Source organism: Microtus pennsylvanicus, chromosome X, assembly GCF_037038515.1.
Source record: "Microtus pennsylvanicus isolate mMicPen1 chromosome X, mMicPen1.hap1, whole genome shotgun sequence".
In the NCBI taxonomy this organism is placed as follows: Eukaryota; Metazoa; Chordata; class Mammalia; order Rodentia; family Cricetidae; genus Microtus; species Microtus pennsylvanicus.
In genome coordinates this window covers 91,275,982-91,289,781 of record NC_134601.1, presented here as the reverse complement: position 1 = coordinate 91,289,781, position 13,800 = coordinate 91,275,982, and the positions used below count along the sequence as shown (strand labels likewise).

The following is a 13,800-nucleotide window of genomic DNA, read 5'->3' as shown; positions in this document are numbered from 1 at the left end:
AGTTCTTCAGCTGTCATTGTTCTCTGCAAAAGCTTGGGCTGTCAATCTATGTATGCTGGAGTCATGATGCGCCTGGGGCACCTGCTGATGCTTCGGAGTCAGTGTTGTTCAGAAACTGGACATGGGGCATGGTTTGGATCATTTAGGGATAGGGGATCTCCTCACTGAAAGCAGAATCCTTGCTGATTTATAGGAACCTATGGGAATTGGCAGATATTCTGCAGCTGTTATATTGCCACTGCTGTGTGGGTTCAGGCCTTTGAGTACTGCCGCTGTGCAGATGTGAGGCCTCCACAAATGCCATTTCTTCAGCTCTCAAATGGCATTTCCTAGTGCTCTGTATTGGGAATTCTGGCCCTGGGCTCCTAAACTAGGTACTGTTTGCAAGCAGTTCTATTTGGAACTCTGCCTAGAAATACGGCACCAACTTCTGCACTGCCTTCAAGCCTGCCAGTTCTTCAGCTATCAAGCAGCAATGAAAGCAGCAACAGTTTGTATTTGGAAGCCTGGGGCTAGGAAACGCATGCTGAGATGGTCTACAGGGACTCAGTAACAGATCAGAAGCAATATTGGAAGTAAAGGTGGTCCTGGGCAATGCTGTGTCTGTACAGTGCTCACAGGCGGCACTGGATGGTATTGCATTCAAGCTGTACAGTGTAGATTCTTCAGCTGTCAATCATTAATCTGAGATCAAGTTACTGTTGAAGGCAAGAACTTGTTCAACTACCAAACAACCAGACAGTACATGGGTTAGCATGGGGCCTATGGTATCAATGTTTATCTCAAGGAATAGAAACTTGTTTGTTTAGACTACTGCCGCTACCAGCTCTTCACGTTAGTTCAGACCATACAAGAAAAGAATAGGTAAAAAGACAACTTGAGAGCAAGGTTTACTGGAGCCAATGCTACAATATAGACGAGAAAGCACAGTATAGTGTCTTCTAGCTGCCTTTCTGAGTAAGCCTAGGCTGCCTGATTCTCTAGTTTGAGAAGGGTTATTTGGATCAAATCATAGTAATTTGATTTGTCAATCTCAACTATTCATTTTTACAACAATCCCAGTCAGTTAGGCTGTAGTTTAGATCAGTCATAGTACTGCCCCACCCCACAGAAAGGGTTACCCATTTGAATAAGGTGGAAATGTTTTATCAAGACATCTGATTGCAAAAAGTCTGGCACGAACTACTTCAGACAGTCTTGGCTAGAACGGTACCGCCAGGAGCCAAGACAATCAAGCAGTTGTAATCTTTGTTTCTCAAGGCAGCCGTAGTTGGTGCCGCTACAAGTAGAATCTGGCTGCCTGTTAGACTGATACTCCCTTTTCCTGTGGCACCTCAGGCAGTAAGGCGTTGAATAGTTGCTAATTAGAAAGTCATTCCGAATGTTTTGGCTTGTTTATTGGAAAATAAATATCAGAAGGAATCACAGTATAAATTTATAGAACATATTGTCAGTAATAGCAGTGGCCTTTCTTTTATATTTTGCGTTTTGATTTTTCCTTACAGGAAAAATGTTAGGTACATGACTCCAACCTTGTTCTTCCCCAACCTCCCTCTTCTCAAACTTCCTCTTCCTGTTATTATCATTTATTTCTGTGAACAATTAATTCCATTTATTCCTGAATCTACTTTTCTGACATATATGCATGTAATTTTAAGTGACTATAAAATCTAGGAACCACAGATGATAGAAAATATATATGTGTTTTTGTTTAAGTAGCTTAATTTGATTAATATCATTATCTCTGGTTGAATAAATTTTTCTGCAATTAGTATAATTTTATTCTGTATTGTGGCTGTAAAAATTCTATACAAAGCATATTTTTCTTATCAATTTCTGTGTTGTTGGGCACCTAAGTAGGTTCCATAGCTTAGCTATTGTGTATAATGCTTCAGTACACACTGATGAGCAAGTATCTCTGTGATATGCTGATTTATAGTCCTTTGTGTAAATACCCAGCCATGGTGCGCCTGGGCTATACGATAGATCTGTTTCTATGTGATGATGTTTTCTTCCTTCCTTCCTTCCTTCCTTCCTTCCTTCCTTCCTTCCTTCCTTCCTTCCTTGCTTTTTCTTTTTTTTTTTTTTGTGAGAATCCTCCATACTGATTTCCATATTGACTTGACTGGTTTACATTCCAACCTACAGTGTTTAAAAATTTCCTTGTGTCCACACCCGAGTCAACATTTATTGTTATTTCTTGTCTTGGTGACTGATATACTACCAGAGGTAAGATGGAAACTCAGTGTAGTTTTGAATTATATTTCTGAGATGATTGACAAGCGTATCTTTTATATGTGTATATTGGCCATTTGTATTCGTCTTTTAAGGATTGTTTGTTCAGGTTTTGGGTAGTTGGCTCAACTGGGAATAGGGTTTGCTCTGAAAACATGAGGACTTGAGTTTGAATCCCTGTCACCTTCATGAAAAGCTGGGCATAGCTACCCATGCTTATAAAACCCAACAATGGGGAGTAGAGACAGTGGATCCCAAAAGCCATCAAGCCTAGTAAAGGGGCAAGCGAGATACTATCTCAAGGCAGTAAGGTGAGAGAACAAGAGAGGAAGACACTCTTCTCCTCTGGACTTTTTATGTACACATATGGGCAATGCGCTTATATACTTATATGCAAGCCTTGTATGCACATACAACACAACACATACAAAATAATTTTTTTAAAAAAAGAACTTGTCTCTTCATCGTATTACCTCACTTATTGATGGGGCTGCCTGACATTTCAGTGTTTTATGGGAGTTTGGAGTTTATTATAGATATTACTCTCTGTCAAACATCCGCTAGCAAAGACTCTCTCCCATCATGCAGGGTTTATCTTCACTTGGTTATCTGTTTCTATTGCTGCACCAAATTTTTCTGTTTAATTTCATGTGTTTTCATTTCTCAGTGTCAGCCTTATTTTCTGAATTACTCCGGTCCTCAGAAAGCCATTATCTGTGGCTACCCAGCTTTATTATTTTCCTTTCTTTACCCTCTAGCAGTTCAGCAATTCAGGTCTTCCATTAAGATCTTTGATCCGTTTGGAGTTGATTTTTGTGCAGGGTGAGAAATAGAAATCTAATTTCAAACCTCTACATGTGAACCTCCAATTTTGCTAGCACTATTTGTTGAAAAGTCTGTCTTTTCTACAGCATGTAGTTGTGACAACTTTGTTAAAATTCAGGGTGCTGTAACTGAGTGGGTGGGCTTCTATGAGTGTCTTTGACTCTGCTCCATTTATCTACATGCCAGTATTTGTTGCAGTTTATTTTTATGACTGGATGGTTATTTTCAATTTGTTTTTACCTTTTGAAATTATAATATAATCACATCATTTCCCTTCCTTTTCCTCCCTGTAAATCCTCCCTCATACCTGTCCCTGTGCTTTCAAATTCATGTTTTGAAATTATTGTTATTACTATAGGCTTGTATTGTAACTTGCAATCAGTTATGGTGAATACCTCTAGTATTATTGTGTGAGTGTGTATGTGTTGAGCATTGCTTTGATGGATCTAGGATCATTCATACTTTCAAAGGAATTTTAAGATTTTTTTTCTGTATCTGTGCAGGTGACAAAATTTTGATGACCACTCCATTGAATCTTTAAGTTGTCCTTGGTAGCATAACCATTTTCCTAGGACTCATTCCTCCTGTTCATGAACATGTGATTTCTTTCCATCTTCTAACGTCCTGTTCAATTTCTTCGTTGAGTGTTTAAAAGTTTCCATTGTAGAAGTTGTTTTTCTTTCTTGGTTACATTTATTTCAAAGTAATTTTGGAGGCAATTTTGGATAGGATTGCTTTCCTGATTTCTTTTTTGGCATATTTACTGTTGGTGTATAGGTAAACTAGGGATTTTTATGTGTTAATTTGCATATATTGAAGCATCACTGCATCCTTGGAATAAAGTCAAGTTGATCATGGTAATGACATATTTGGTATATTCATGAATTTCATTTGTATGTTTTAAGAAATATGGCATCTATGCTTATCAATGAGATTACTATATACTATATGTATATGTATGTATGTATATATATATATATATTTGTGTGTGTGTGTTCGTGCTTTTATCTGGTTTGGCTATTAGAGAAATACTGATTTTGTCTACAGAGTTTGATAGCGTTCCTTTCTTTAAGTAGCAGTTGCTTTTTTAAAAACAAACAAACAAACAAACAAACAACCAGATTTCCAGATTGTTTCACATGTGCCTAGTGAGAGTGCTCTATTTGGAGAATGGTCCGTGGTAGTTGTGCATTTGGTTTTGAATGAATGGCTCTTGTTCAGCACACAACAACTAAGAATAAAAGAGTAACAAACCATAAGCAGAAGAAAGATGGTGGAGCATCAGATCAGACATATATACCATCCAACAGAAACTGACTGGGTAAACCCTAGCAACCAAAACAGTCAGATGGAGCCTCTGACCAGTAAAGAGGGTCCCAGGTCAAGGACTCTTTAGCGAGACCTTGAATTAGTTGCTCCCAGTTTTTATATCATGTTATATTTTAATATCATAGGATAAGCAGTAGCTGAATCTTTTGCTTTAGGAAGGTACTTGGGAATAATTTGTCTCCTAGCTACATTCAAGGACACGACGTTTTGACTCTAACAATTTGCTCTCCTTCTGTTCTCAAGGGCATGGTATTTTCAATCCTGTCATGTTTTGCTGTTCTCATTGAACTTTCTCACAAGCTGGGAGACCAACTTGTCCCTGGATAAGTGGTCTTGGAAGATACTTTTAAGAAAAACCTGCTTGGGTCAGAAACGGGAGGGGCAAACCCCACCTCCGGAGCCAAGTTTTTCAATGAGCTTAAAGAACATGTGGCAATTTCCTAATAATATGTATCCCATAAAGAGACGGTTCCTTCATTTGTCTAGAGAAATTTGGAGTATGTGTGGGGTAAAGATGGCTTTATGAGGGCAGGATCCATGGGGGCATAGGGAAGTTCTTGAGGGTCTCTCGTGCTGAGAAGGCTAGATTCTGCTGCTCCTTCCCCCTGTCTGCCTGCCTAGGACTTGGAGATTATGTTAGTGAGGTTTTTTTTTTTTTAAAGCATTTAGGATCTAAGGACATTTTGACTATATTTCTGGCAAACCAAGGTTAGGCATCCAGAGGCACAAGTTCCGGTGATAATAGGTGATAATAGGGTGACATTTTCAGAGACTTCATTCATGACAAGATAAGGACCACAGGGGTTCTTTGCTAGATGTTCAGGCAGAAGCAGATAACAAGCTTTTGGACCTCCTAGGAAGAAAAGATCCAATGAGCTAGTGGATGATCTCTTTAAAAATGTCAAGAAATACAGACATGGAATTGTGGAGCAAGTGGTCATGCTCCCTAAAGAGAGCAGTAAATGGCCAATATTGCTGTGCGTGGCTATTCCCCTGGGGCAGCACCAGAGAGTCCACCTGTGTTGAGGAGAAAGGTACCAGCGTTCCAGCCTAGATCATCTGCTGCGGCTCTGAAACAAAATCCACTTATCATGTAAAAATAGTGACCTCAGAAGTTACCAAAGGAATAAAAGTTATCAGGAACCATCCAGTGCCCACTTTCTGGAGACTGTCTGGAGAGGAGGTGCCAAGTAAAATTGGATGTAGAAGACTATTGGTACAGGACTTTGGGAAGCCCGAGATAATCCTCAGACACTCTACTGAATCCTCAGAAACTGGGGAGCAGAATATCCTCTCATATGCCTCAGTGCTGAATATCAGCCTTCCAGTGACGCAAACAGAAAAAAAAACAGGGCGTAGTGAACTCTTCTAAACTAGTCAGAGAGTCAGAGTTGACCACGAATATCCAAGTTTGGCTAGCTGATTGTGGGAGGTGGTGGCGGAAGTTTAACAACATATGAATAGTAATACCCAAGTCTTCTTTGTAGATTCTTGGTCAGCCATGCTGCCTTCAGCTTTGTTCTCATGACTACCCTCTCTGAAAAAAGTGACTCTGAAGGAAGCCAACCTGTGTGATACGGTCATCATGCAGCGCTGCAGCAGTTAGCGCCACCTCTTTGCCCCACTATCACCTTTCGGCTGGGTTCCCAACAGGCCAGCAGCTATGCCCTGTGAAGATCATAATTTCTGCAGTCCGTGTAAAGCTGGCAGTAAAATGTCCTATGCTCTCAGCAGCCCTGGGCTCTTAGACTTTGGACATTGACTTTCTCTTTTGTTGCATTTCTTAGGTTTTCTTGATAATCAGTGGACTCCAAAGGGGAAAAAGTGAACATAAAAAAAAAGATGAAGGAAAGTAAAAGAACAGATACAGTCTGTGTAACTCTGGAGAACTGAACGAGTCTCAGGATATGGAACTTAGAAGCAGTCACAGTTCACCTTTCTTATAAATAACAAGTCCGATTATTATATACTATAGTAATTTCTCTGAAAATAAGGTCTTTGTCTTTGAAAACGTTCAAGCAGAAGTTGTATACCACTTAATGGTGCTGTCACCAGAGAAGGTGCCTTTACGGCTCAGAATTTATCTAGGTGGTTCAAGAGGATCTAGAAGTTTGTGTGCTGGAAGATGAGGTGGGGGTCTATTTGATACTCACTGAGTTCATAATATAACATTTCTCCTCTTACATGTCAGTGGCCCAGATAAGTACTTCCAGAAGAGCTCTAGCCGAATCGGAGGTACTTACTGGAAAGTTCGATATGAAGCCTTCCAAGATGAGACATTCCAGGAAAGGGTACATCAAGAGGAAGAAACACATCTTGGAATATTGGGTGAGGAATCTTTAACTCTAAGACTTCATGAACCGAGGCAAGAAGAAGTGAGGAGAACTTAGAGCATGACCCTGGTGGTGACACAAGTGAAGACTGTGGGAAAATATCTCCCAAGTTGAGTCCCAAGAAATAGATGTTTGTAAAATGTGTCCCATATTTGAGTACATTTAAAAAACAATATGTTTTAATCATAGTCAAATAGAATTTTTTCCGTGAGACTTCTGCAACATTACATTATTTTTGATTATGACAGATGTTCAAGATGGAAATGAAAATTATATATCATTTCTCAAACTTTCAGCAATAAAATATTTTGGTAACATCCTCTATTACCACTGTGGTACAGATTATACTCTGTGAATTGCCTCTGTAGAGGTATTCTTGAGGAACTATATAAAGGTAGTAGGACTATCCAGAATCCTGAGAGTCTAGAGCCAGAAGAATACTATCACTACATAGAGACATATTCGTTATTATTATCAATAAAGAACTAGACTTGCTGTATGATCATTGAGAGTCTATCTAGATGGTCCAAAGCACAGAATTAATACAGTATATGAAGGTCAGATGTGATTTAATCACTTCATGGAACCAAGAAATCAAAGAGATTGGGTGGGGAAAAAATTGGAAATAATATAATATTCCAGGGACATTTGTGTGCAGTTGATTCTGGATTGAAAAGGAAAAGTGGGCGCTACATTTGTTGGACTGGAAACTGTAAGGAGAAAATGTCGTCCCTAGAGAAGAGAGGTATTGGTGAGTGTGTGAAGGAGTTTTATTGGCCAGTTTTCTGTATATATACCCAGCTGTTCGGTTATGAAAACTGTGTGGAAATTGAGCTAGAAAACCAAGCTAGAAGGTTTAACCTTGGAATAGTTTAAACAGTCAGGCTATTGTTTGATATTCTTGAAAGTGACCCCAGGCAGGTTGGAAGCGATAATGAATAGCAAAGCACACAGAAGTCCAGAAGTTTGGCCTACACTACCTACTTTCAGGTCTGTATTCTCTTTGCTTAGAATTTGGTTAAGATATTGGTGAGCTCAGACCTTAGATGGAACCTCCTAGGAAATATGGGAGAACAGAGAATAAATTCAGGACTAATCAAATTGGATTTGACTGTAGTGTAGAACAAAGCCATGACCTTAAGTTCTGGCTCTGTAATTGCTATTTGAATTTTTATAGGCTAACGCTTCTTCCCTGCAATGATTTCATCTGTAAAATGGAGGTAATAAGCCCTCCTATTATACTTTAGAGTAATATGTGAGAATCACCAGAGATAATAGATTTAATAGTGCTTTTATTATTATAAATACCATAATGCTTAAAATAGATTATTTTAAAAGGGAAACATTCTCTATCTTGTGTTTATTCCATTACATTGTTTTTTTCGTCCTACTCTTTTGTTTCCACCCTTCATCTTTGTTTTCATTCTCATGGTCTCTATTTTCTTATTTTTCCAGGACCAGTGATAAGGGCTGAAGTAGGTGATACCATCCAGGTAGTCTTCTACAACCGTGCATCCAAGCCATTCAGCATGCAGCCCCACGGTGTCTTTTATGAGAAAGACTATGAGGGGACCGTGTACAATGATGGTGAGCTAGAAGGGTTTCTGACAATGTAGGCTGCATGTGGCTCTAGATATAAAAATAAACAAAGAATTAGGAGAAAGAGCAAAGTCTGTGGTCATATGAACGCATGAATGATGGAACAGTGAAGCAGAGACCACCCCATTAATAATAAAAAAAACTTTTTAAAAGTTATTTTTAGAAATGATTCCTGACAATACAGTCTTGTATTTTCAGGCACATGTATAGCTTAGAGATAGAATTTATGTCCCACATGGGCAAAGTCAGAGTTGTAGTCTCAGGAACAAAGTAAAAATATACTTAAATATATTCTTGTTACAAAATGTACACATCATGAACTTTTGGAAAGCATAAGTATAAAAAATTAAAAAGCAATCATCATTCATATGCAAACTGTCACGAACATTTTATAGGCCTTTTAATATTTTCTATAATTATAATGTATACTTAAGAAATGGGATGATATGATTTGAACAGTTTTTCATTCTACTATTGTCTACACTGTATCTGTCTACAATCATAATATAACATATTAATGACCGTGTAACACTCTTTGATAGTTTGTTTATCTTCTATTGCTTAGGCATATAACTTTTTTAGTAGTTGTAAATATTGTGGTTATTTAAATAGTAACATATAAATGTGTATATCCTAGCTTTATTGTTTGGAGGGTGTTACATCTCATGACAGAGTCCTACAACTGAGATTACTACTCTGAAACTAACTTCCTATTTACTCTGATGATATTTTCATGTGCTCATTCTGAGATGAACATGTCAAAAGCACTGGACACATAAATGTCAAAGTTGTAAACAAATGTAAAAGAACTCTCCATAAGGCATTCAGGACTTGTTCTTTTACGAAGCCAATATTGTGAAGAAGGGGACAGAGTTATATAGGTAAAAACCAAATGCAAACTTCTACTGATCCTTGATATAAGAACAGTTTGAAGAAACATTCAAAATTCAGCTATGAGGATGAACACGTAGTACCAGTACTTCAGAGGCTGTCAGGATGTTTCCAGCTATGAAACAAGACCCTCTCTCAGAAAAGCACAGCAAGCTTGATGTGGTGGCTCATGGTTATCATCACAGCAGTTGGGAAGCAGAAGAGGATTGCCAAGAAGGGTGAAGCCAACCTGGGCTACTACTTAGTTCTACGCTAACCTGTGCTACCTAGCAAAAATTCTGTCACAAGAAAATTTGTAAAAATGAAACAAAACGGAAACTTTGGGGAAAACTTAAGAAGTTTGGACACAGAGTTGTCCTTGAATGATATTAGGAAATTTCTTAGCTGTGATAATACTGTTCTGTTAACACAAAAGGAATTTTTTTTTTGGATTTTCGAGACAGGGTTTCTCCGTAGCTTTTTGGTTCCTGTCCTGGAACTAGCTCTTGTAGACCAGGCTGGCCTCGAACTCACAGAGATCCGCCTGCCTCTGCCTCCTGAGTGCTGGGATTAAAGGCGTGTGCCACCACTGCGCGGCTAGGAAATTTTTAAGATTTCTTTTGTCCTCATTTTTATTAGCTCTTTGAGGGTCATAAAATGTATTTTGATAATATGCACCCTCTACCCATTACTCCCAGATCTATCCCCACTTCCTTACCAACTCAACTTAGTATCTGAAAAAAAAATTCCAGTTTGTGCTGCACATATATTCTTGGATGTGGGCCTTCAATGGAAGATCTTCAACCCATCAAGGGCTGCATACTTTAAGAAAATAGCATCTCCTTCCCCACGAAGCCAATAGCTCCTTAGCTAGGTGGAGAACTTTGTATTCAACTCCATTCTCCAAGATGGAATTTTGTTTGGCTTGAGAATATAAAGGTTTCGTACATGCTTGTTGGGGGAAGGGCTGCTTGTTCTTCCTGGCCACCAGGCTAGCTTACACCTGAAATAATCACATGGAAACCATATTAATTAAATCACTGCTTGGCCCATTAGCTCTAGCTTCTTATTGGCTAACTCTTATATTAATTTATCTTATTTCTACTAATTTGTGTATCACCATATGGCAGTGGCTTACCAGGTAAAATTCCCAGCATCTGTCTCTGCTGGCTCCAAGGCATTCCTCTGACTCCGCCCTTCTTTCTCCCAGCATTCAATCCAGTCCTTTCTCCTAAGTTCTAAGAATTCTTAAGTTCTGCCCTATCAACAGGCCAAGGCAGTTTCTTTATTCATTAATGGTAATCACAGCACACAGAGGGGACTCTCACATCACATGCTCTCTCTACGCTGCTGTGTTCAGAAAAGAGTTTTCTTGTAGGCTCCTCCTCTGCCTCTTAGAATATTTCTGCTCCTTTTCTATAATTAATTCTGAGCCTTAAATATCAATGTTCTGTTTCGGGCTGAGGAATATCCAGTCTCTTTTTCTTTATACTTTGATCAGTTGTGCAGTTGTGAGTTACTGTGTTAGTCACTATCTACTGCAGAAAGAAGTTTGTCTGATGAAGGCTGAGAGATACACTAATCTCTTCACAGAAAAATATACCAATCATTAATAGTGAGTTTCATATTATGATAATTTTGTAGAAAGATAGTAATAGGTTCTCCCTTAGGGCTTATAACTTGTCTATCTACAGGATCCTGGCCCCAGTAATAGTTCTAGGTACAGCTTTCAACTTGTGGGGCAGGCCTTAAATCTAATCTAATCACAAAATGGCTGATTACTCCCACAACACTAATGTGCAAGTGGTATGTCTTTCCAGGGTGACCATTGGTGTAGTTCTTAGGGTTCACAGCTAGGTGAGGTTGGTTCCTTTTCTCTTCCTCTGACATTCTTATCACCATCTAACATTATGACAGCTAACCAGTAGGTGGGAAATTTCCAGGCATATCAGCTTGATTTCTCCATGATCTATGACTCAAGTGTATGGTGAATTCAGCAACAGAGCTTTGTTATCTAGTTCTGGAGAGTAACAAAAAGCATTGGCAAGAGCCTTCAGTATTTAGGGATCAGTGGGACTTTACTTATCAACATCTCCAAAATAGATAACCCATTCCTGTCATTGAACTTATTTGTTGACCTGTGGACATGCTTTGCTGCTATGGGATAACTCCATTTAAATTCTTTATTGATGGTGCATGAATATATTTTAGATAGGTTTCCCATATGACTTTTTCAAAATGTCTCTAGTGTTAGTTTGTGTTTCTACTCCATCCTCTGTGCTGCCATGTCCTTTTCTTTCCTATTTAACACTTCTTGTATCAGTATTCCCCTTTAATATTACTGTATTCTATTTCCCCTCTCTTGAAACCTGCTCAATCCCAAGGTACCGTGCTGAGTTCCTCACTTCTATGGGTATTCCAAATGAAACATACATGTCTAAAGAGTCAAAGCTAACATTCACAAATGGCAGAAAACATTGTCTTTCTGGGCCTGGGTTACCTAACTCAGAAGGATTATTTATCACTCTGTTTACATGAAAATTTCATTTTTTTCTAAACAGTTTGAATATTACATGATATGAATGTACTGTTTTTCATTATCCATTCATCAGTTGATGGACATCTAATATGTCTCTATTTTCTAGCTATGAAAATGGATGTGCAGGTTTCTCTGTGGTAGGACATAGAATCCTTTAGGGATATCCCCAAGAGTGGTGTAACTGGATCATGTGGAGGCTCTCTGTATAGTTTTTGAAGAATCTCTATACTGATTTCCATAGTAGCTGTACCAGTTTACACTCCCACCAACAATAAATAAATGTTTCCCCTTCTCTACATCCTTACCAGCATGTGTTGTCATTTGTTTTCTTATTTTTTGTCATTCTGATTGGGGTAAGAAAAAGTCTCAGGTAATTTTAATTTTCCTGATGGCTAAGGATGTTGAACATTTTTAAGTGTCTCTCAGCCATTTGGGTTTCATTGTTTGAGAACAGCCTAGTTCTGTACCTCATTTTTAACTAGACTGTTTCGATTGATGAACAGATCAGAATATATATATATATATATATATATATATATATATAGTCTTCCATGAGATAAATACCTGGTAAAGATCTTTTCCAATTCTGTAGGCTGAAACTTTGCCTGAATGATGGTATTATTTGCTGTACAGAAACTTTTCAGGTTCGTGAATTTTTGGTCTTAGTGTCTGTGCCGTCAGTGTCCTGTTCAGAATGTCCTTTCTTGTGCCAAGGGGTTCGAGGCTATTTGCCACATTCACTTCTGTCAGATTCAGGTTATCTGGTCTTCTGTTCAGGTCCTAGATCCATTTGGAGTTGAGTTTTATATAGGGTGAGAAATAAGGATCTCATTTCATTCTACATGTAACTATCCAGTTTGACCAGCACCACCTGCTGAAGATGCTATCTTTTCTCCAATGTTTATCAATTAGCACTTTTTCAAAAGTCAGATGGATGCCAGAGTGTGGGCTTATCTGGAGCTCCTCAGTTCTACTCCATTGAAAAATGTCTCTTTTATTGTCATTATTATGCTGTTTAATTATTATAGCTCTCTAACACAACTTGGAATCTGGGCTAGTAATACTTTTAGCTGTCCTTTCATTGTCTTCGATTGTGTTTGTGAATCTGGACTGTGTAACCTAGGTCATTTGTGATTCCATATGAAATTTAAGATTGTTTTTCAATTACTGTGAAGAATTGTATTGGAATTCTGATGGCAGTTTCATTGAATCTGTATACTGCTTTTGGTAAGATGACCATTTTCACAGTATTAATACTGTCAGTCCATATATAATGGGGGGGTCTTTCTATCTTCTGGTATCTTATTCAATGTTCTATTTCTGTGTCTTAAAGTTTCATTGCACAAGTCTTTCAAATCCTTTGTTAGATTTATTACAAAATATTTTGCTTATTTTTTGAGGCATTTGTGAAAAAATTATTTCCCTGATTTCTTTCTTGGTATGATTTCTCTTTATTTATATGATGTCTACTGGTGGTGTGGGAAGTCCTTCTGTATATGCATTGCTTTTATTGGTTAATAAAGAAGCTGCTTTTGGCCAATGGCTTAACAGAATATAGCCAGGCTGGAAGATATATATATATGTATGTATATATATATGTATATATATATATATATATATATATATATATATATATATATATATATATATATATAGAGAGAGAGAGAGAGAGAGAGAGAGAGAGAGTAGGCAGAGCCAGGGAGATGCCATGTAGCTGCCGGAGGGGAAAGATGCCAGCTGACAGCTGGAACCTTGCCTGTAGGCCATGAGCCTCATGGTAAAATTTAAAATAATGGAAATGGGTTATTTCTAGATGTACAAACTAGCTAGCAATACATTTAAGCTATTGGCCAAACAGTATTGCAAATAATGTAATTTCTGTGTGATTATCTGGGGCTGAGCATCCAGGAACGAACTAACAGCCTCCTATAACATAGTGGTTTTTGTCTGTTACTAGTTTTCTAGTCTACTAATTTGTTGAATGTGTTCATCAGGTACAGAAGATTTCTGGCAGAATATTTAAATATTCCAGGTCATATGCATATATAAATTTATGCATTTATTAGTGTT

At 38.1% G+C, this 13,800-nt stretch overlaps 1 protein-coding gene across 12 annotated transcripts in view; it reads left to right on the top strand.

The window, feature by feature from the left end:
- The window catches only part of Heph (hephaestin), an 80,971-nt gene that overhangs the window by 16,293 nt on the left and 50,878 nt on the right, over positions 1 to 13,800 (top strand). For all 12 annotated transcript variants that reach the window (XM_075958754.1, XM_075958761.1, XM_075958759.1 and 9 more), the window contains 2 exons: positions 6,581 to 6,717; positions 8,178 to 8,309. In XM_075958754.1, the coding sequence (XP_075814869.1) occupies positions 6,581 to 6,717; positions 8,178 to 8,309 (269 nt within the window). The remainder of the gene's footprint in view (positions 1 to 6,580; positions 6,718 to 8,177; positions 8,310 to 13,800) is intronic.